Source organism: Myiozetetes cayanensis, unplaced genomic scaffold (genome assembly GCF_022539395.1).
Source record: "Myiozetetes cayanensis isolate MyiCay16 unplaced genomic scaffold, myiCay2020 scf5-8, whole genome shotgun sequence".
In the NCBI taxonomy this organism is placed as follows: domain Eukaryota; kingdom Metazoa; phylum Chordata; class Aves; order Passeriformes; family Tyrannidae; genus Myiozetetes; species Myiozetetes cayanensis.
Genome location: NW_026087742.1, coordinates 84,121,401 through 84,145,198, shown reverse-complemented (window position 1 = coordinate 84,145,198; position 23,798 = coordinate 84,121,401). Strand labels below are relative to the sequence as shown.

Here is a 23,798-nt window from a genome sequence, read left to right as displayed (position 1 = left end):
TTTAAAGCAAATGTGTGAACAACCAGCTCTAAAACTGGTTTGAGTGTCAACGCTGTCTGAATTTGAAGCTATATTGCAAATATTAATTAACAAAATACAGGAAACTAATAAACACTGATAAAAGATGGGGAGCAGCAACACTGAAAATGAAAATCCATGAAAAATTGCTCCCACAGTAACACCCATTGATTTCTCTAGCAGTGATAACAGCTAATGGGATAGAGAGTGAAATGTGTTGAGAAAGCAGGACTTCAGTCACTGAAGTTATAAATACTGAATACCAGGAAAGCCACTATTACATATTGTAACAATATTAACATCCGATGCTTGCAAGAAATCCATGAGGGAAGCATACAGCACTCAAGTTTTGCTTCTGTGATAGTTATTTCCAGCTTAAAAACTTACAGTTTAAAACTTATGGTTGTAGAATTTGTCATTCCTACAGATGTTATGGAGAAAATAGCTAACATCATGATACAGTACACGACTTCCCACACTTAAAATTTCAAAAAAGTTTACTTCTAAGTATTAATTTCTATCTTTGAATTTGCAGAAATAATTTTTCTGCCAACAGAAATCTGTCCTTGTATTTTCACAGAAACAATAAGTTAATAAGCTGTTTGAAAGCTTTTTCTTAAAAACCACGGGGAAACAAATGCTTTCCCTGGCTCTGCTTTTCAGTTTCAAGCCTTTATTTCCTTTTCCCCATGAATTGTTCCAAAGCAGCTTTCCAGGAAGCAAACACAAAACCACCCTTTACATACATTTAAAACCTGATGCTTTTGCAATTGCTGAAGGGTTGCATAGTTGGGTTTTTTTGGAAAATAAAAGCTGCATTTAAAAGTATTAAGGTTACTTTGATGCTGTGCTGCATGTCTACATATATTTATAGCAAAACCTAGCCTAATCCCACTCCACACTTAATATTATATCTCTCTCCTCATTTATAAGGTACACAGATGCATTTTTCGGTCCATAAAGAAATCACCATTGCTGACCAACATAATCTAAATATCTGAAGCATCTGACATGTTGCATGCATCCATTATTGACATTTGATTAGGTGGTGTTCAACTACCTTACCATTTGAATGGGTAACAGGGTGAAAAGCTTAAAAATATGCAAGGAACGTGGAAGAAAAATGACCACGTGGACATATTTACTATGGAGTACCTTGTAGAACTTGCTTTGATTCATTTCTTTGTTTCATACTAATGTAAATCAGGTGTGACTCAACTCATACAATTCATTGACAGTGTGGATGCTCATATGAATTAAAAATAAATTTTTAGAAAAGCGTTCCTCCCCATCTGCTATTTATTTTAGGTTAATCAGACAGTAAGTGTTTTCTGTTCAAAGAAAACTGTTGGAGTTCTGTGCAGTTTCTGAGACATTTTCCATTCTTACTGTGATGCAATGCATTTTCATTGGATTTGATACCCCAAGGTTTTGGAATAATTTGCAATGTATGTTTAAAGTTCCCTGTCCCTTGACTTCATGTTAACTCAGACTTCATTTTTCTTCAAATAATACAGTGAAAGAATGCCTAAACGTTACTTACTAAAAACTGTGCTCATTTTAACCTTTTAAAATTACACTACATTCATCGTTTGAGGTACTTTATAGAAGACAAATAACCAAAGGGGTTTTTCTTTTACCTTACCTTAAAAAATAATTAACTTTAAAAGAAATTTTTTACACCTTTTACAACACAGAAGTATTATCACTCTAATGGTCAAACTCTAATTCTCTTGAAATGTTAAAAAACTTCTAGAACCTAAGAGAAAAATGTACAAGATCACTGTAACTTGCCAAAATCAGTTACAGTTCAGAACAATTTCCTCACGCAAATCTTATTCATGTCATTAGCAATACTGGTGGTACATGAAGAAGTTGCGTACACATTTGAAAATCATATCAAAACCGAAGAATGAAACCCTTCCTTGTGATCCATTTACAATGTAGGGGAAAAAATAAAATCAAAGTACAGAACTGGCTTACTTCAAATATGATCAGCATGTAGACACCGACTAAGATGACGGATGCAACTGTTACTTGTGCCTCTATGTTTGCATGAAGGTATTGATGCTTCATGGAGAGAGGAACACTTCCAGGCTCCTGTAGGAAAGCTTGAATGTTTATGAAGATGGTGCCTCTGGTGAAAGGAAAAGAAGTTTTGCTTATTCCTGGAATGAAATACCATTAGGGGTTTTTTTGTGCATTAATTCTATCTTGAGTACCTATAAATATATGTGTTATGTCTTTACAGTTGCAAGAAACTCCTCAAACATTTTCACTCTATCCCTCTAAATAATATTGTTTGGAAAGAAACTTAAGTACAAATCAGCCTTGTAAATCCTTTTAAAAAGAGACAAGAAGTCACCCTTTCCTGCCCCTCTGAATCAAGCAGTGACAGACTATTTTAAAAACATTTTCTATTCTTCATATCAAGTCTATATAAACTACTACTTCAATGGATCATTTTCCATTCTCTTAGCCAACCTGTTTGGTATCTGAAAAGTTCTAGTTGTGATGATTTGCTGATTTCTTCTTGAACTTAAGGGTAGAGACCAGTTGTATACCACCTGCAAGAGAGTCACATTTGGCAATATTAACATAAGTCAGTGATATGCCTCTGATCTAGGGTTTTATTCCTCCTTTTCTCTCTCCTGACTATTTAAGAGAATTTTTTGTGGATCAGGCATAATACATATCAGCCTAAATTAATTCCCCCTGATTAGGTATGTTACAGATGCTGAGGTTGGAGCAATCTCATCCTCATATCTTCACTCAATCAATGAAATGACAGACACCTCCAGAGGTGCAACAGAGAGCAACATCATACCCCCAAGACATCATTGAAGAGGACTTAGTAGAAATTCAGTAAAGAAAATGTTCCTCTAGTCATGGATCACCACTGGTGTGCTGGCAGAGGTGGGCTGCTGCAGTCAGCTCTGCTCTGGCTGCCCCACAGCAGCACAAAGGCTGCTTGGGGATCACTGCCAGCAACCTCCTCATCACAGGGCTAGGTGGTTTAAGAGGGTGATTGCTGTTGTGGTATTGTTTGCCACGCTGAGGTAGTGGGACTAGTCTTTTGCTGTAGACTGTGAGATGGAGCGTAAGTGGGAATACTGATGGCATTGTTCAGCTGTGCTGGCCCTGGTGGAGGCAGGTCAACCTGTCATGTATACAGAATGAGAGGCAGTTGTTTTTATGTCAGTGCTATTTATTAAATCATGAGGCTTATTTTTATTTTTCAGTGATATACAATGACAGGCTGTAAAAATCCTTTTTCACTAAATTGTCTGGGAAGAGCAGAAGGAACTCATTACAAACAATATCAACAATGAGAAAGCCTTAAGAGAAATAAAGCCAATAAATGTGGCACATGTTTGAGAAAATAATTTGCAACAAAATGTGAAAATGTATTTCAGTGAGTGCAAAAAGGCAGTGTGTAATTGTTTCTTCCTTCAAAGACAACTTTTTAAATATTGGCAATTTTAAACACATGAACTTCCATGCTCCATGGCAGCCAAGAGGTATAAGTTTTACGAAATTGTAATATAGGAAGCCAAGGGAAGTCTTGTAAAGGCAAAAGAAAACGCAACTTTACTTTTATTATAGTAAGTTTTCTAATGCTGAAGTTGACACACTTCACAGCAGGAAAAAGCATGACCACTTAATTCACACAGTGGTGATGGAAATATAACTGATAAAACACATCTCAGAAAAAGTGAAAGAAAATTTAGAGACCATCACCTGCTGCTGGCGTCTCCTCCTTGATCCTGCATCTTCATTCTGGCTGATTTGTACTATGATGTATTCTTCTGTTTGCTCATCAAGTACATGTGATCCAAATGGGCCTCCTATGTCTAATTTCAACAGAGCAGAATCACGAAAGTCAGTCAGATTCATAGCTGTTAATAAAGTTAAGGTGTAAATTTCCAGTAAAGATGAGTATAGGCTATACAAACTCCAGGGGGAAAAAAAAATAGATTAGTCAATTTATATTGAAAAACACGTTCTTCAGCTGAAATGCTTCAGAAACTCTGAAAAGAACAGAATAGATGTCTGCATCTTCACCAAGCAGTACTGTTTTGAGCAAGTTTCTTAAGAAAACAGAAGTTGTACCTTCAAAACAAACACATCTTTCTAGAGACTTTTGGGATCACCAGTCCTCTCAGAAGCTATTGTAGATGTAACAAAGCTTCAAAATAGCATATGGAAATTCACAGAGAGACAGAGTAGTACGTCTCTAAGTGCTTGTACTAGTTGAAAGGTGGTATCATTAGCTCAGCAATTTAAACATCACAGAACTTGTGCTGGTGAAAATAGTGTAGAAATTGTAGAAACTCCAACCACAGGGAAAACTAAATCAATATCCTATTAGAGTCAGAGGATTTGTTTCTTAGCAAAGTTTTATTCACAATGTTTCAAACATCTGAAAGACATATTTTCAAGCTCCTCTTAGCTGAAGTTCTCACAGACTCCTTCATTTCCAGCTCCCTCATCTACTTTTTCTTTTTTTCCTCCTTAGATATCTCATATGAGGTGTGGTCAAACTACATTCCTAATCCAATATAATTGAAAAATCAGCCAACCATGACCCACAAATCTATTGAAAATTCTGGTTCTATTAATCTCAAAGTATCTAGGACTATTTAAACCTAGTATTGTAATAGTCCACTTTCTGGCACGGTTGAAAAAAGAAGCATCCATGTGGGTTGGAGAAGGCAGGGGTGGTGGGGAAGAAACTGAGCTTTTAGACAGTTCACAGTTCATTTGTTACCGTACTAGAGCTATACTCGAATTGTTTTGTGCCCCTGACAGATAGAAAGTTAAGGCATCACACAAACTAAAATCCCCCAAACAAACAAACAAAACCCCCTTGATTTTATAGTTTATGTTCTATTAAAATCATAAAACTTAATCACGTCCTTGAGTATTTTAATGGTTTTAACACCTAGCATTTAACTGACCTTACTACAAAGACTGAACCCGTAAAAAAAAAAAAATCATATACCTATCAAAATAATTTTCCCAAAAAGATGCTTTGTTACCCACAGAACTCAGAGACTTTAACAAGAGAAGAAAAAACACAGCATAGCTAGAGGGATCCAGAGTAGTGCTCTGCCCTGCCTCCAGTAGGGCCATCCATGTTAGATCACTGCCTAATGGATAAAGCTTTGTGACATTATGCAGAGGTCCTTCTGGATCTAGTAAAGAATAACCTCTCACAGTAATCTAAAAAAGATCCCAGCAGATCTAGTGGCAGGTGGGCAGCCAATGCATTCAAAGTAATATAAATGTCACCCTGCTTAGCAAGGCAAGCAGATCAATCACCACCAGTGACACCTACATGCCATCCATTTAAAAAATTAACCTCCTAATGCATCTCTTTGCTTAAAGGAATCACAAAGGAAAGGATAAAAAGATAACCTCACATGCAACAAATCAGGAGATCAAGTCCAGCTGGGAGAATTTACACACACAGCCCTTAACAAACATAAGCAGAAATTACAACAGTTCTCTTTTGTTTCTGAAAATTTTAAGTGTCATTTGGTATTACAGTCTTTCTGTCCTGATTGATACATAATAATAGTATCAACTGAAACTATATCTATACCTTTAACTAGAGACATTAATTATACCTTCTAAAAGATCTGCTGACCTGAAATCATTAACCCAATGGTTTGGGAAAACTTCCGACAGTCTGCCTTTTACTACTAGTGTAGCAATTTATGTCTTGAAAAGCTTCAGGTGCACATAATTATGGCAGCTTCCTTTTAAGCAATACTTCTAAAATAAATCCTGTAATTACCTAGATGACACATTCAGGAGCTATTAGAAAGGATGCTTAAAATTAAGGGGGGGGGGGGAAATTAAACCTTATTTTCAAGAAGAGTGTCTCCTTCCTTCTTTTCCTCTAAAGATAAGGATACTTTTTTCATTCAATTCAGTACACTTATAAAACCATCAGAAAGATCTATAGCAAAAAAAAAAAAAAAAAAAAAAAGGGTTCTCCTCTGATTGCAAGTGCAACAGAACATCATTCACCAGTCTGCACTGAGCCTCTGAAATCCCATCAGAGTTATCTTCTTCCAAACAATATTTAGGGATGCTGTCATAATTTCATTGTTAGACTGCAGCCTTTATGAAAGGTGGAATCAAAATAAATCAGAAAAAAACTTCAGACATGCTCAGATGAATCCAAATGCAATTTTTTTTTAATCAAGCTGATCTTCAGAATATTTTTGTTCTGCTTTACTTTTGTTTTCTATTTCCCTAAAATTGCCAGAATGTGATTTTCTCCAAATTTTAATCATTCAGATATAACCACCTTTTGGGGAAACTATCTTTTTATTTTCAATATCTCCTTTTATTCTGCAACTTAAGCATGCTTTTTCTCTTCTGAACTTTTTCTTTGTAATGTGGCCTCCAGTGTGTCCCTTTAAAGCAAAAATCTCCTTGACATGATTTACAGCCAAAGCTGTTCTTTTTTATTTCACTTCAGCTAAACTGCCTAATTTTGATGTAGTTCTATTCTTGAAATTACATTACTGCTGTGAGGTAGCCTATTATGGGATTTGGATTTGTGTTTGCTTTGTGAAGCATTACACAGTGGCTCTCTGTATTTACACCTGGCACCAGACTGGGTCCGCTGCTCACAGCCAAACCAAGAGCTGGTTTTTTTCTGATCTTGGTGTTCTGACTAGTTGGTCCTAGAAGGTATTGAAGAGTGTGTAAGAGTCAACTCGTGTTACTTCATTTTTATGTGGCTTGTGTAGACAACATGATAGAATGGGATGCCGTAGCTAGACATCTAAATTGGTATTCCTTCACCACAGTTTATGCATCTGTACTGTGGGCATCTGCATCTAAGTTGGTTACTTCCTTAAAACCTGTGAAAAGAGGGTGTTTTTAAGACAGAATTCATTGCATCATTTTACACCACTAGGCAAAGATGAAAGGAATTACTCACGAGAAACATCAGTTCTCTCTATCAACTATAAAGAGAGCCTAGGATGACTAATTCTGGTGTAGCTGAGATGAGTCAGTCCAAAAAATATTTAGTCTCTGTTCTACCTTTCATCAATTAATTAATTCAATGTACAGGGGCAGCCAAAAAGCCACATTTGACGGAGATTCTCTGTTGTATTTGCACACAGATGGCTGACTTTAGGCTTTCTTTAACATCTACTTGTATATCCTCTTCTGCCTCCTGTAAAATGTACCTTGAGAATGCTATGTGTATCGATTATTTTTCACCAAGTTTCTGAGGTAGTTACATATTATTTGCCCTGATTCATGACCAGGCCACTTATGCTAGCTTCTTTAGGATATTACCATTTTAAAGAAGGCCTTTTCCCTGAGTCTTAGCATCCATTTTTGCATAACGTCCTTAACTGTGGTTATTTCTGCATTAGTATTTGTGGTTTTCTCTTTTGATTTCCTACTGCTGTTTGTAGCTTATGGGGTTGTTTCTCCATCATTGCTTCACAATATAACAAGCTGAGCCACTTGTAACTCAAGTAACCACTCTGTCCCTATTGGTTTCCCCATTGGAACAGTGTTGTATAACTTCTTTCCTCTCCCTTTTTGAGTGTCAGCAATCCGGTTCAGTTTTTGTCTACATTGGATCCATCCTATCTCTCTGTGCTCCATCAGTTTTATAAGTTGTCAGTCCTTAACAAACTCTTTTCTATAGCATTTTATCAACTGTGCCTAGAGATTCTGCTCCTTTGCCTGCCTCTGCACATGGTCCCGGTCTTCATCCATCTATTTAACAGCTTGAATACTGCCTGGAGCTAAAATGCTTAATACACTTCTAACAACATCAACAAACAGAATTTTTTTAAAGTATTTTCTGTAAGGAAAAATGATGGAGGAGTGTAGTAGAGGACTAGAGTTACAAAATAAAAAATATTCAAAGGGGAAAAAGAATTAGAGAGGTTGTTTCATTCATTAAGTTATACTCTATGGGAGAAAAACCTGTTTTTAGGACCTCCAAGGAAGCTCAAATGTTTGCTAAAATCTGACTATATTTTTTGCCTCACAGTCTTTTTCTCTATATATACCTCTGGTTCAAGGAGGACAAAAATATTGATGTGAACAGTATATTGATAGGAGTTTACACTTGAAGTAACTGGTCCTACTAAAACTCCCTCTGATTCCTCCAAAAAGCAATCTCAACTTTTAATTATAAATTGCCCTCAAGCACTAACATTTTCTTCCTCATTTACGCTACTAATTAGCACATTATATAGTGTCATTATTGGCCACAATGAGAATGCTAATAATCAAATCTTCTTAAAATGGACTCTTCCTGCTCAAAGTCATGGAGCTGATCAGTTAAATAGGAGAACTCAGCATTACAAAAACTAAATTCTACTTCACCTTTTCAAAACAAGAAACCTTCCAGGAGTTTGTGACATATATCAATAGGTGAATCTTCTTTTAACACTAGTGAAATAAGAGTCAATCAGATTGTGGATCAGACCAATTAAACTAAAAATATAGTGGGAACAAGAAATGTAATTTATTACAATTTATTGTAATTTTTGTTTGTTTGTATACTAACCGAATAACTAACTCAAAGACTTTTCACATTCAGATGTCTATTCACCTGTGATGAATCATTTTTATTTGTGGGTGTTCTGTTGCTTGTTCTTCTGAACAGTTTCTTGGCCCAAACAGGTGCCATTCAGTAAGACTTGGATAGGGAGCATGGCTGTGGCCAGCATCAAAGGATAAGTCTAAGTGCAGCCAAGTCTCTGAGGACACCCAGTCCTCCCAGGGTATAAGACAGAAAACACCCACCCTTTCAACCAGTTTATCAATAAAACCTCAGATCACGGTTTTTTTCAATGAAAGAAGGATACAGAAGCTTTCCAGAGGTGATACAGCCAACATCTGCCATGGAACACCTTGATCTGGATAAATGCCAAATAAAATCTAGGGCAAGGATAAAAAACAAACGTTCATTAGTGACACAAAAACTGAAAAATACCTGCTAAACTTATCTCAGATAGTTACAATAGACTCTCTCAAATTGTACATTCAATTGTGAGATTGTTTCAGTATTTTCAGGTATTTCTGCTACAGATGTAAAGAACCTCTGAGATACTTAACAGAGGTGAGTAATATTCCTCATGTTAACTTTCTACTGAAGTCACATGTTTTGATGTATTTTAGCCAAATGTCTCTTAGGACAAAGTTGTAATCTTCAGGATTTCTCTGGAAAGCAACACCCATACCCTAGGAAATGTAGCGTGTCATATATTTTCCCCCTGATACAGAAGCCCTGCTACCTAAAAAAGAGTTCCTAACAGCAGCTAAAAGAATAAACTGCAACTTTTTGACATTTTTCTCAAGTCTTCCAGTCTAAGATTTCTCTAATTTTGAAGATTTTGTTAAGAGGGGCAGCATTTTGGCCACTCCAGTAAGGAGAGGCCCACCTCCCCATGACCTTCTGCCTTGGACGCTGCGTGGCGCTGCCATTGCTGGTTTATCCTCCCCAGCACATCTATTTCTAGGAGCATTCCTCAGGTAGGTGCCAGTATGAAAAGACACATACTAAATTCATCAAGCATCCATAAGGGACAGATTTGAGTTTAAGCTGCCTCCTCCTCCGACTCAACTGCTTACCCAGCCACATTGCCCTGAGCAGTGACTAGTGCATGAACAGGGTTCTGATTAGGCATGAAGCCCTGTACAGCACTGTCCTTTTTTGCCATCTTGCCCTCAACCTCGAAACATTTTTTATGAGCTAAGAGAAAATATCACAAGTCATTTTGAACTAATTCTAAGGAAATGTGGGCCAGGGGAAGATCGCAAATTCAGTACTTACAGAGCAGACAACTACAAAGATAAAAAGGCCTGAAACTTTTAGGAATTTTAGACAGCATCTGAAACACAAGAAACATATATTTACTATATGGTTAGTTTAAAACAAATCTTTCTGTTCTCTTAGTAGCTCTGACATTTCAGAAACATCATGGTAAACACTTTTGAGTGATAATATCACATCTGAGTATGGACACCAGGGCCAGCAGAGGCTTAGGCAGCCTTGGTGACTGTAAAGGCTCCTGCCCCACATCTGCTGCCAGCTGGATCTCAATGCACAGGAAGGAGGCTTTACCCACTGGGAAAGCTAAGGGAAGGCTGCAGCATGAGCTGGTGCTTGATTCTGGAGCCAATTCACTGCTACTGCTGGCTCCTGATAGATCCAGAGACCCATCAGCTCTTTCTGGTCTCTCCCACAGAGGCAAAGGAGCATTGCCATCACAGGGAGGTGTTGTGGCTGTGCAGAAAGCACAGCTTACTGCATACAGGGATGGTGTCACAGGTGACTTCCTCAAAACTGGACTTTTAATATACACCCTGAAAGGTATTGGGGAAAAAAACCACTGAAGACAAGAAAAAGCTTTAAGAATTTTCTGGTTTTAACAGTGTTTCTTTAAATCAAATACTATCATATAATCATATACTAATCATATACTACATGAGCATAAATCAACTAGCAAAACCAGGTATTTTTTCCATAGCACAACTGTGCCCTTTGAAAGAATGCCCAGTTCTGGAAATGTGATGCCATAAAATCTTCTGAAGTGTCAGAGCTTACTACTGAGTGGGTTAAGCAAGAATAACTCTAAATTAAAATACAGATGTTGAAAATGCATGCTCTTGAGCAACAAATCTCGAGACTCAGCACTTTTAAATTACTTTTTTTTAATTGCATCCTGAAATACAACTCAACTAATAATTTTCTGACTACTCATCAATATGTCACACAGATATTTTAATTTACAGAACTCTTTCTGTTGATTTGCCCTCACTATATATTTTCATTAATTGAAAGCATCAATGTTCTTAATCCATTTTTTCAAAAGTAAACATTCAAACATTGCTTTTTCGACAGAACGATAAATGTAAGGTTTGATATAAACCTGATGACAAGCAAGAAGGAGAACATTCAAGTTACCAGGATAATTAGTTGAAAAAGCAATAGTGCAAAAACAAGCTGCATTGATCGATGCTATAGGACAAAATATTAAAGCAGAGTAGTCTGAAGAGTGTCAGAAATAATTTTTAATCACAGTGGAAATAAGTCCCTAAATCAATTAATTGACTGAAAGAAACATAAACGACTGGAGACCCATTGTTGTAAAACATTGTTTTCTAAAGTCCTCCTCTTCTTTAGAATTTTCCAACCAGGGGCTAATAAAAACCAGCAGCTAATAAAAATATGTTGCCACAGACAAACTGGTACAAAGGGGCTACAGTACTCTGTGAAATACAAGCAGTAACAACTTTACACAAACTTTGCACAGCATGAAAATCTAGAGAAGACAGAGGAAAAGGGGAAGGAAGCCAGCTAGGTGGCTTCTAGAAGTTCCAGGTAGCCTGGCTCTACTGAAAAACAAGATGGCAGAGAGGGGAAGAAGATAATGATGGCTTGAAAATAAAGGAATGACAATGAAAACCATTATCAACACTTCATAACTGATAACTTCTTTTTGTATTGTGTGATTTATGGAAAATACCTAGAGCCAACTTAGTCATGCATCCTCTATCCTGCTTGTCTATTCTCCCCATCTCTACATTACAGTTTTATTCTGGTGTTTTTGAAAATTTATTATGTTATGAATTAATAAATTCTAGTCCAGACTGGTTTAATTTTAATGTACTTGATTTTTTTTGTTTGCACTTAGTAATTATAATTTACAATAATAATTCAAATTATTATTGAAACAAAAACATAAATAACTTGATTTTAAGACATAAGAGAAAAAACCATGAATTAAGCACTTATAAATTCATAACCACTTGTCTGTAAATAAGAGAAAGTCATCTAAAGAAGCTGGCAAGATATAATAAAAAAAGTTTTTTGAAATGGTTATTTTATTAAATGTAGAATTTAGAATGATCTTTTCCTCCCATCTGTTTGTTTTCGTGGCATTTTGTATTAGGGAAGCAGCACTTTTAACAGCTTAGAGTTGAGACATGATTAGCTTTTGACTCACCCGTGGTTTGCAATCTGTCTTTTCCATTCTACAGTGCTAATCTGGCACAGCAGTGCAAGTACAAACGCTGTGTCAAATCCTGTGCTGATATACGCCTCTGGCACAATCCTATTTGACTTCAGTTGGAAATGCACAAAGTATAAATCTATGAAGGATTTCACCCCCCTGTTCTAAACCAAATGATTTTTAGTCTGATCCACATATGGTGGTGGACAGTTTAACTTCATTTGTTATCTCGGCAGAGTTATGCTGATATATGACAGCCAAGGAGCTGATCCCATATGTACAACCCACACTGAAGCAATGGAAATGCTTCAAGGGAAGTTCTGCCAGAAGAATGTGCTCCTCCCCAGATTACAAGCCTATGCTGTACAGGAAACGACGGAGTACACACTCATAATCAGTACCTTTGTTCCATCAAATACCAGGGAAATCTACTATGAATGTGAAGAAAGACACCTGCCATACTCCTGCTCATACGTTCGTATTACACTAATTGCAGTCATTGAAATTCTCCTGCTCCATTTGTTCAGCAGCAGTGCAGGAGAGCAGCACTCCACACAAAACCATATGCACAATTAAAGGAGGAAAGCAATTGTGAATAGCCAAGACAACACACAGATAGGGAAAAGATGCACTGACATCTCGCTCGAAAGGCTCCACGGATCAACAAGGGGGGCATGCAGTGCTGGGCTCCAGTGAAAATCTGCAGAGCTAGCTGCAGACACCAAACAAAGCTAGAAAAACCCTTGAAACCCTGGAAGGGGCAGTGGGAAACCCAAGAGTAAAGGTTCTGCTTGTCAAATCCCCAGTAAAAATATCCTGTGAAAATTTGCACTTAAGGTCTTATCACATTGCTGTCTTTTAATATATTAACAGATGCAGTTTCCTCCATGCTTAAATGAGGTAAAAAACTGCTTTGAGGTAAGGAGTGAAATATGTTAATGTAGTTCAAGACAGAAAAAAGCTAAGTTATATTTGTTTTGTGTATATGTGAAAAGCTACTATAATGAATACAAAAAAACTTTTAGAGACACATTTTATTTAAAATGAAGGAACAAAAAACTGAAGATAAAAAAAAAGCTGTGGAATCAAACCAAGGGGCTTTTAAGAAGTTTCAAAGAAATGTTAAAAGTAATATAGAAGGTATTTAATTGCAGTTTAGGATAGGTGCTATGACTGATGCTTGTAAGAACAAGGAGTTATTAATCATTAGGTAGAGACTGTAACCGATTTCAACAGGGTTTACTTTTATAATTATCAGTGGCAAAATAACGTCTAAATACAGAGAACTATTTTATTAATTTGTGTAAATAAATCATTTTCTAGACATCTCAGCTTATAAGCTAATACCTGCAGAAATAAATATATATATTTATATATATAAGAGGAAAAAGAAATAAATGAATGTTTGAAGTCAGACCTCATCTTTGATAAATTGAACTTGACATGAAGGTTGTCCAAGATTTCATATTTCTCAGAAGAAGCAGATCTGGAAAAACTTGTCATTTCACTTTCCAACTGAAACCTTTGCTCAAACTCTGCAGAGCTGTTGTCCCATGAATCATCGTCTGTGGTAAAATCTGGATTATGAAGAGCCACGCACTGCAACCTGTCACACATTTTCAGTAAACATAATAAAACAAAACAGTGTTTTATTTCAACAGGTAGTAGATGCAACTGACCTTGCAAAACCTTGTGTTCAGTGTGATTGATAGATTTTAATGGAAAAATTCATAGAAAGAGAATTATTCAGTACAGACTGAGCTCCCCTTGGTGACACCGCTGGGTAGATGGCAGAGCAAGAACAAAGAACCCTTGACATTTTGGTGTGCCCGAGACAATCACTTCTCTGATACACCAGGCAGAAGTGCTTCAAGATTTGGTGTGAAAATCATGTTATTAGGATCTTTCTTACAGTTCTGCTGTGTCTTTCAGTGCACCTGATGTAATACCACGTGGAGGAAATAAGAGCACACAACCTGCAGTTGCCTATCAATCTCTTTAATCACCCTGACCTCAGATACTACATCCTTCCCTATTTACAGCCTCTTCTCTCCTCCCAAGGTCCTCCAGAGTAATTCTTTGCTTACAACCCCTGTCATTCACTTTATTTCCCAGCAGGTTTTGTGTCAGGATATAAGAACGAACCACATACAATTAAATAGAAGAGAGCTTAGGAAAAAATATTTTGAGTAAAATGAAAGTAACTCACCCATTTTCCTCTGAGGAAACCTTCAGCAGTGGTGTCTTCTCTGTAAAGCCAGTGTTTTTTGACCTCGAGCTGAATAATTTTGAAAAATTGAAGTGATATCTTTGGAGGGGAAAAAAAAAAACCAAAACAGAATAATAAGTCTAAAGTGAAATGATTCACTACAGTTCTACGGAACATTTTTCTGTAAGTTCATCTAATTAGTCAAATAATCTCTAACAATGGTGTTCACCTAAATTAGGGCTTTCATTAAGTTTGAACTAGACATGGTAGTTACCTCCTTATGCTCACCGGGGACTCATTCACATAAGTTTACACTAATGTGCTTCCGAAAATATACAAAAAAAGGATAATTTATTTCTCATAAATGTTATTTCAGACATGGATCACCATTTACAAATCCACTAATCTCTACAGTAACCTTGGCACTCTTGGTATTAGGGAAGAAAACTTTATCTTAATACAAGTATGTCATTCCTGCAGCACAATCCCTTCCAAACAGTTTCTGTCAACTCTTGGTCCTAGTACTGCACATAATTAAACGGAGCCTAAGCTACTTCTTGCCATATTGCAGCTTAGCATTGCTAAAAAGCCTTTTGCTAAAGCATAAATGCCAAAGCTTGAGAAACATCTGAAGACAATCAAGGGCAATCACAGTCATTTTAGACCATCTTCCCAAGACCTGGCTCTTTCAGAGACATTTCCCATCAAAATCAGTGTTATTCGGACACACTCAGATTTATTTTTGTTCAAAATTGCAGCCACCCACCACCAGAAGGCCTCAAAGAAATCTCCTAGACATACAGTCAAAATGTCTGTACCTAAAGGAAGACACGTAGAGGAAACCTGAAATTTCTTCTACTGTTGCTGGACTGTGAGGGAAAAGACATTATAAAATCATAGACAACCAAAGAAATAAACAGAGGTGACTGTTAATTCAATTTCTTCTCAATATAAGGCCAGTCCAAAAAGAAGGATTTGTGTATTTGACTTTATACCACAATGGAGGACAGAAATTCCTTGCGATTTGTAAAGATGTGTGTAAAACTTTGTAAAATTAACAATTAAAAAATTAAAACCTCCAGTTAATGCTTCAACTTGCTTGTTCGGTAATGTTTTCATTCAGAAGACACACCAGGTGTGGAGCAACTGGATATGGTTATTTCAACCTTGAGTGGCCACAACGCTCATTCAAATTCTGCTGAAAGCCCCATCTTTTCAGTCTCAACAGAAGAGAATAAACGAGTTAGAGAGATTGAATTATCCAGGACCTCGGGTCAAATGTTGGGCAGATTACAACTCAGGCTGTCAGTGTCACTGCACGGACACTGCATCTGTGAAGAGATGATCGCATACTCTGAAACTATCACATCTTTAAAAAGGAGAGTAACATTCACACAAAGATGTTTAAGTGGAGAAACTTCTGATTTTGAAGCAAGTGCTGTTCTAATCTTATCATGGTCTTAGATGTGAATGGCTACCTAGAGCTTTTACAGAATGGAACGCATAAGGATACCAAGAATGCCATCAGGACTTTAAAGGTGTGCTCACCGAGAGCTGCTGATATGCTCCTGGCTAATCCCAGCATTCTGCTATACTCAGTCTGCACCCAAAGGGGGCAATCGTGATAAACTTCTGAATGCACAGATTTAAGGTCCACCATCAGAATTGCTAACGCATGCGAAGACCAATTAGCTGTTTCTGCTTTTAAACAAAACTTGTTCCACAGGGGAAAAAAAAAAAGGTTTCAAATAATATATACTCTGTGCTGTTCTGATCTAATCTCACATTGTGTACATTATTAACCTTTCCACACTGACTTGTCTACTTTTCCTCCTAGGACATGTGCAAATTCCAAGACTATTAACCAGAAAACTTTCTACAAAAACTTTCATTTTCTTCCACTTGTTAGGGGTTGGTACCAACACTGCTTTGTATTACTCAGGCACATATATATCCACTGACAATCCTCACCTCAGCAGCTCTTCACAACTACTCTGAATGACCAGTACGCAAAAAGTGCTGAAGTCAAAGCAACCACAGGAATGGCAACCAGAAAGAGAGGACAAAGGTTTGGTGGAAGGTGGTTTAAGTTACAGAACCTGAGGTGAAGAATCCAGAAGGCTAGTTAAAGACTTCACCTTCACTTTCTTTTTGAACTTCTATTACTCCCACTTGCTGGTATGTTATCTCCTACTTTTAAATGGAACTGTGGAGCTGACCAGATGTCCAAGAATGATGAAGACAGAAAAAACAGAAAAGGTCTTCAGATAATGTGAAAACAATTAGTGCATGACAACATCAATTTGCAGAGAATAAAAATACATAGACAAGAATAAGCAGCAGGAAACAGCCAGGCTTGACAAAACAAAAATAATTAGAGAAAAAGCAGAAGAGCCTTAACTCCCCCATGACGTGATTACTCTAATTAGAGAATGAGAGCAATATAAACAATAAAGCTAATTAAAGAATAAAAGAATCTTAAAGGCTGAAAGCTCTAGAAAGAAAAGTTGGAAAAACATCATTCAAAAATAGCATGGATTATAAAAATGAAAGTCATCCCTGAACAGAGAGCCTAATGCAAGCCCCTCTGTGCCCCTCATACTTCTGCAGAGATGCTATTGGTGCAGTTTGATCATCCACCTAATCCAAAGATAACAAAGATCATCTTCAAGAAAAGCATAGAAAGGCCCAAGGATCGCCCGCTAATAGAGGAACAAGTCTACAGTGCTCAAAAACCCTCTTAGCATCATTCTTGGTGCCCCTCAACACTGCAAGTAGCTGGTAATTGCGACACTGTAAATAAGGAAAAAAAACCAGTGTGACACAATTCAAAACATGGGATCAATTTACACTTTGAATGTTTCTTCGCAATCAAGTACCTGGAAAATTTGGTTATACCCACAGGCAATCCGTGTCTATTGAGCGATTCAACAGCATTACCAAGAGGTTAATCACCAGGTCAGCTCATTCACCCATTGTGGGTAGGACTGTTCACAGCATGAGAAGACTGCTCTGCATTTATACTATGTGAGAGTGAGGAGCTGGTTAGCTGGACACCAGTTGTGTTCACCACTCTTCTCTTGTGGTTCACACCCAAAAATCATATATTTGAATCATACATACATCATATATGAGAATCATAGAATAGTTTGAGTTGGTCAAACCATTCCATGGTTACATGACCAGAGGTCATTAAGTCAATCCCATCTACAGTAAGCAGGGACATCTTCAACTGGATCAGGTTGCTCAGAAGAAATGTGAAATGACTGCATTTACACATGTATACGTTTATATTTAGATATGCACAGATCTTCACACACACAAAAAACTAACATTCTCATTTCACTTCCGTTGAAAATTATGGGAGAAAATTAAAATCAAACCGTATGAAAAAAGTATTTGACAAGGACTTCTTCAAAGACTTGCAAAACATTAGTCACAAAGAAAGATCCATGTAGAACTGACATCAGAAAAAGAGCATGTTCTGCTTGCTATATAACCACTGCTTGGGGCACATTCATTCTCACATTTAATGCTGCTGGGCATGGGTTGTTTTTTTAATTAAGAGGAATCTTTCTAACAGAAGATTGTGTTCTTAACCACATGGCTGCTGCTGTGACAGATTTTGGTGCTCTCTGCAAGACTACAGGTTTGTTCCAAGGAAGCATGTCTTCTGAGTTGGTTTCTTGCAGTCCAAGACATACTTTCCCATGCCTAATCCTTAAAGAAATTGCAATTTCTGTCTCCATAGTAACCTAGAGTAAGAAACAGCATTGTAGGAGGGCTGTCCCACCCCAGATGATACAGCATGTTCTGCTAAGTCATGGAGATGTCCACAGGTGAAGTTCCAATTGCCTGACAGCAGCTGCAGAAGAACCTCACCCACAGCATTAAGTGAGGGTCCAATTGCAAGCCTTGGGCAACTATTGTAGAAGCCCTGAAAACCTGTAGCTGTGCCACTGCTCCTGTGGATGAATGAGGGTCACACCCTTTTGGTGGCATTTCATACTTCTCTACAGCTGTACACCAGAGATATGACCTTCAATTTCCTATACTCTTTTGAGCAGTTTAAGGAGAAGCAGTTTCCCCCTGCCCTCCTGGCTCTTTGGAGAGGTAAAGGAATAGATGTGGGCAACTCCAGTGCTCCCACTGATGGGCTGATGACTCCTTAGATATTAGTCAGAGGGCTGCAATTTTCACCTACAATACACCACTGTTTCCCATTACCTGTAGGTGATAACTTGCAAAATCTTCAGGGGATTTCAGATGAAGTGCAAAGAGATAACTTAATTCCAGCCATTGAGCCCTAGATCTGCCCTCTGACCACATTTTCAAGCATTTGCTAATGTGTTTACACCCGCCACTTTAAACAAAAGGAAAAGGAAGGCTTTGTAGTGGCACTGATGTTCATCCATAAGCAACCTTTCAATCCCAAATGCACCACAGAAAAGGACAACAAAAGAAATAAACAAAAACCTGAGAAAGGAAAAGACCATACTCATCCTAGTTAGACTGCAAACACTTAAAATAATCACAAGGTTTGACTGGAACCTATTATTTGCCTTGTATTGAAAAGATAAATCATCATAAGTTTTCGCTCCTTATAATAAAAAGAATACATTTTAAAAATCGGCTAGTATAATGCTTCATCTCCCATACGCCACGTTGTGCACACAACTATCAGTAAGAGAGTCATTTCTATGACAACAGAAACCAGTAATTCTCACTTCCATGGAAAAGATTTGGTCAGAACTGAAGAAGATGTGAGTATAGAATCATATGTATTATGCAAGACAGTAGTTTTGAACACAACTTATAAAAAAATATTAAAAGTGGAATCTCTTCACGGAAAAAAGAGTTAACATGCTTCCCTGAATCAGTAATCACTAAAACCATTACAAGCATGAGGTTGCCTCTTACACAAAAGCTCAGAAACACTACGAAGCCAAGAGGTTATAACAAATACAACAATTTAATCAAAGTTTCCTAGAAGAGAAGTCCAGAGTAAGAATATGAGAGATAATTAATCGTGCAGGAGACTAGTTACAACAGCATGATTTTGATTTATCATTTCTACATTCTTTTAGGCTAAAGTTTCATTTCACAATCTTCCTATTCCCCGAATAGGGAACATTTATACTAAATCGTATGTACTGAACTGATTACTCTTATCATATCTGTAAACAAGCATAATGCACAAATAAATTGAAAAACAGAATTAAAAGAAAAAAAAACAAACATACAAAGAAAACCTCACACCAGTTTTGACTGCACTTGAAGCACATTCTCCCACCAGATTGGGTTATTTGTCAGTTACATGGTACAAACTGTGCTGACCAACATCATAACACTCAGCTCTTAAACATTTACATGTACTGTGTGCTAAGCAGCTGCATGCATGCATACCTCCATCAACCTTATGATATATATGTGCCCACACAGAGACTCAACCCTCCGTGATGTGTTCTCCTCAGTGGTAGGACGTCATGCAGAAATTGTTATGACTACCCATCGCAAATGAAGTAAGGTCAGCTGATATACTCGGAGCCAAGGGAGGGATCAAAGATTCCCCAGCTCACCTCTCTAAACAGGCTCCAGATGTTTTCTGATGACTGCTTTATGTAGCTTCACCTAAATCAAAAAATAACCTTCAGACCCTTTAAAAGCATGCACCATTAAGATGTCAGAAAAATTTAGCAATGAAAGCATTACCTAACATAGACTCATTTTCTCTTTGACTTTCCTTTCTGTTAGACAGGGCTGTACAAGATTCCCCAGAGGGATCCCCAGAGGTGGATAGTGTGGGGCTGGCACTGGCACTACCTGACAGCAAGACACTGTGAGAGTACAGCAACAGACAGGTCTCATGTTGAAAGACACAGAGGTGCTGGAAAATGTCCAAAGAGCAAAGAAGCTGATTAAGGATCTGGAGCACAAGTCTTATGAAGAGCAACTGAGGGAACTGGGGTTGTTTAGCCTGGATAAAAGGAGGGTCAGGGGAGACCTTACCTCTCTCTACAGCAACCAGAAAGGTGGTTGTAGTGAGGTGGCATTGGCCTCTTCTCCCAGGCAAAAAGTGGCAGGACACGAGGAAATGGCCTCATGTTGTTTCAGGGGAGGTCTAGATTGGATATTTGGAAAAAAATTTTCACAGAAAGGGTTGTCAAACATTGGAACAGGCTGCTGAGAGAACCTGTTGAGTTACCACCACTGGAGGTATTTAGAAGACGTAGATGTGGCACTTAGGGACAGGGTTTGGTGGTGGATTTGGCAGGGTTGGATTAGCGGTTGGACTTGAATAGTCTTTTCCAACCTCAGTGATTCTATGATTCCAAATCAATAAGTGTATTCCATGCTAAGACCCCGAGTAATTAAAGAAAATGTTTAAGAAAGATGTGTGCTGAGCTTATCCTAGATGGAAATGCTTCCTTATCTAGGGCACACACAATATGCTTGCTTCATTCACTTCTGATGGATTTGGAGAGTGCACATGTTCTGCAAGGGCAATTTTAAGTTCAGAGACAGCTTGAAAAATAGAGTACTTCCTGTGGTTCCTTTTTTAAACCAAATTGGGCTTTGTAGGGTTATAGCACTTTCCTGAAAAAAACAAAATTAAATTTTCAGATATCTTCATGACTTGGTAACGTACCTCAAGAGTCTTTGTCTGCCTCTGTCAGGAAGGTCTTCATCAAGAAGACATTGGGAGGTAGTTAACAGACTAGGACCTCATTGCAGTGGGTGAATCTAAAACAAAGAACTTAACACTTAAGCTGCCCTGAAGCTCCTCTGACTCTACCTAAGAGGACTAAGTTGTTCTCCACACATTTTCTGCTCCCATGTCAGGATACCACGAGGTCTGGCTGCCCTGTGGGAGGGAGCCAGGGGCAGAGGGTGAGCGTGGGTCTGGCAGGGCAGTGACCTTCCTAGCCTGGGTCTGTCCCACAACACTCAGCAAGGGCTCAGAGACAAGATGGGCACCCAGGCCAACCCAGACCTTCATGACTATCCAGCAGGACCACAGTGACAGGGCAGGTCAAAAGGCTGCCATTTGAAGGAGTGAGAAGCTGTGCTGAAAAGCGTGTCTGCTGTTTCCTCCTCTACATTTTCTGCTTCAGCAAAGAAAATTGGAAAGCTACAGGAAACCACATGGAAAACTGCAGACAGCCTGATGGAGAAAATAGTTTTCAGAAGCGGGTGCTGCCAAAAGAGTTAGCTGTTAGCAACTGCCAGCAAGCTGCAAATTTGAAAAAGGCAGCAGTAGCCAGTTTGGGTAGTGGTCCAAATTCCAAACCCCCATTTCTCTGTGGGTTAAACAGATAACCTTTTAAGAGGAATTATCTGCAAATGCTGCAAGTCATATCGAAAAATGAATCTACAATAGGGAAGCAATTTATCAACACTTAAAGCACGATTGCACTTGTAATTCTTTAGCATAATTTGCAGACTTGGCTTTTAAATGCCAGCATTTTTCCTTGGCATTCATGATGGGTTTTAGCTCAACCAGCTCTGTTGCTAACTTAATTTATGACAAATAAAGGGGGATCAAATATTTTTCTAACCCTTGAGGCAATTTAAAGAATATCAAACATTAAGAAATTGGTTACAACTTAATATTTTGAATTTATATCTGAACAGACTCTCTTAAAGATGCAATATGGGGCACTTGGATGATGGACACATGAACAGAGGGATAGGTCTGAGAAAAAACTGAATTATGTGACCATCTCTAGAGTTTATTCTTCAAGAATTACAGTGATACGATGTTGTAGTCTCAAAGGTTTGGGGGAACATATGTTCAGGTTTTACTTACAGACTAGCTGAATTGAAGAATGATACAAGAAAAGGAATCATTATTAAAGCAAGATCACAGACCCCTTCTGAGATGAGGGAACAGTTTCGTGCACAACCGTAAAACAGGATTATTTTGATAAAATTTTCCTTAATCCAATTAATGTACTGACAAGCTGTCACACGTAATTATGCTTCTGGCCTTGCATAGTCACATAATATATTCTTATGCCACTCACCCTGGTCTTGGAGACTGAAAAGAGTAATTTGTGAGCCGTGAAGTAAGTGAAGACTCTATTTTTCCTCTTTTTAAACACTTCTTTGAAAATTGCAGTTCCATATGTTTCATACCAGGAATTTGGATAACATTACTGATAACTGCAATTTCTATATAAGAAAGTAAATTTGCCAGTAAAAACAAAATTGTATCCCTTGCTTAGAGTTAAAAAAAAAAAGAGGAAGCCAGACATCTACAAAAAGAGGCTCATTAACATGAAAAAATGTGGCTGATTTCTGTGCCTGGAGAGGTGTTAAAGAGAGAAGGTGAAGGCAAGCAACAGGCCACCATACGTCTTAAAACCAACAAGTAGTCCTCAAATTAAGCTTTGTTTTAAAAAAAAAAAACAAACACATGATTGATCCAAACTATTGTAAGCTTACTGGGATGTGTATTTTGTCCTTTAGTCACAATGAAATGAAACAAGGAAAGTTCAAGCATGGTAATTTCAGTTAAATAGTCAGGTTCTCATGAGGTATTGCAATATAACTAGGACAACTTACGTAGTCTTTATGTATATCCTGATCTCGGTGGACTAGACCCAGCAAAAATGCTAAAATTTGCTTCAAAGAAAGGGCATGAAATAGAGTAGACAGAGAAGAAAGAGCAGTAAAATCTTCAGATAAATAATTTTTAGGGGGAGATATAGCTGCCAAATTTTGAAATAACACTATAAAGCTGATAAAGTAATGGGTATTTTTTTAACTGTATTGGAAGTCCTTCTATTATATTTACTTTTTAAATTATTTTAGTTATTAATGGAGTTATTGAAAATTTCAGGTTTGGCTGAGCACAAGACACTGAGGTTATTCATATAACCTTTGTCATTTAAAAGTCTGGTCTAGGATAATTACAGTCACTGGCAAGAGAGAGATCTCTTCAAATAATTTTCATCCTCCCCATCTCTCATGTTGACTATACAAGGAACCTGGGGAATTAACTTTGAGATAACAGACTTCTTCACTAAATAATATATAAGCCTTACACAAACAATGTCTGTATTACAGTATACTAAAAAGTACCTTTTTTCATGTACCTTTTAAGATTAAATCTCTTCTTCATAAGGAAGACTTTTCAACAAAAAAATCAGTCAGTGTTGAATTAGGTAAATTAGGTATACAAAAAAACCATCAACAAGTCCTTCCAAATATGACTTACTCATAACTGCCTAACAAGTAACTTCTAAAACAAAGTAATTCCACATCATTGGTATTGCATTCCACCTTGATTTATATGAAAGAGAAAAATTTTTAAAGCACTGAAAATCCCAGAGGAACAAATTAAAGAAACCCAACTGAATAAAAAGGTAGCTTATAACAACACAATATTTTCTCATACATTTGCAGAATATTCAGTGAAACCATTGAAGAATAAATGCAGTTTTATCTCACAAAGATGGTGCTCTTCCCTGCAACAGCCCTAGGGTTGTTGTAATCAACATGGACTTTACGAGTTTCAGGAAACTCATTTGACAGTTGTTGGGTTCTGTTCT

The 23,798-nt window shown here is 37.5% G+C and overlaps 1 protein-coding gene across 1 annotated transcript in view; it reads right to left on the bottom strand.

Annotated features, from left to right (window-relative positions):
* Nucleotides 1-23,798, bottom strand: part of OCA2 (OCA2 melanosomal transmembrane protein) — a 185,938-nt gene that overhangs the window by 132,535 nt on the left and 29,605 nt on the right. The window contains exons 3-9 of the mRNA XM_050334190.1: nucleotides 14,242-14,340; nucleotides 13,450-13,638; nucleotides 9,851-9,908; nucleotides 8,883-8,955; nucleotides 3,760-3,917; nucleotides 2,503-2,585; nucleotides 2,002-2,155 (exon numbers count right to left, since the gene is read on the bottom strand). Coding sequence (XP_050190147.1) covers nucleotides 2,002-2,155; nucleotides 2,503-2,585; nucleotides 3,760-3,917; nucleotides 8,883-8,955; nucleotides 9,851-9,908; nucleotides 13,450-13,638; nucleotides 14,242-14,340 — 814 coding nt within the window. The remainder of the gene's footprint in view (nucleotides 1-2,001; nucleotides 2,156-2,502; nucleotides 2,586-3,759; nucleotides 3,918-8,882; nucleotides 8,956-9,850; nucleotides 9,909-13,449; nucleotides 13,639-14,241; nucleotides 14,341-23,798) is intronic.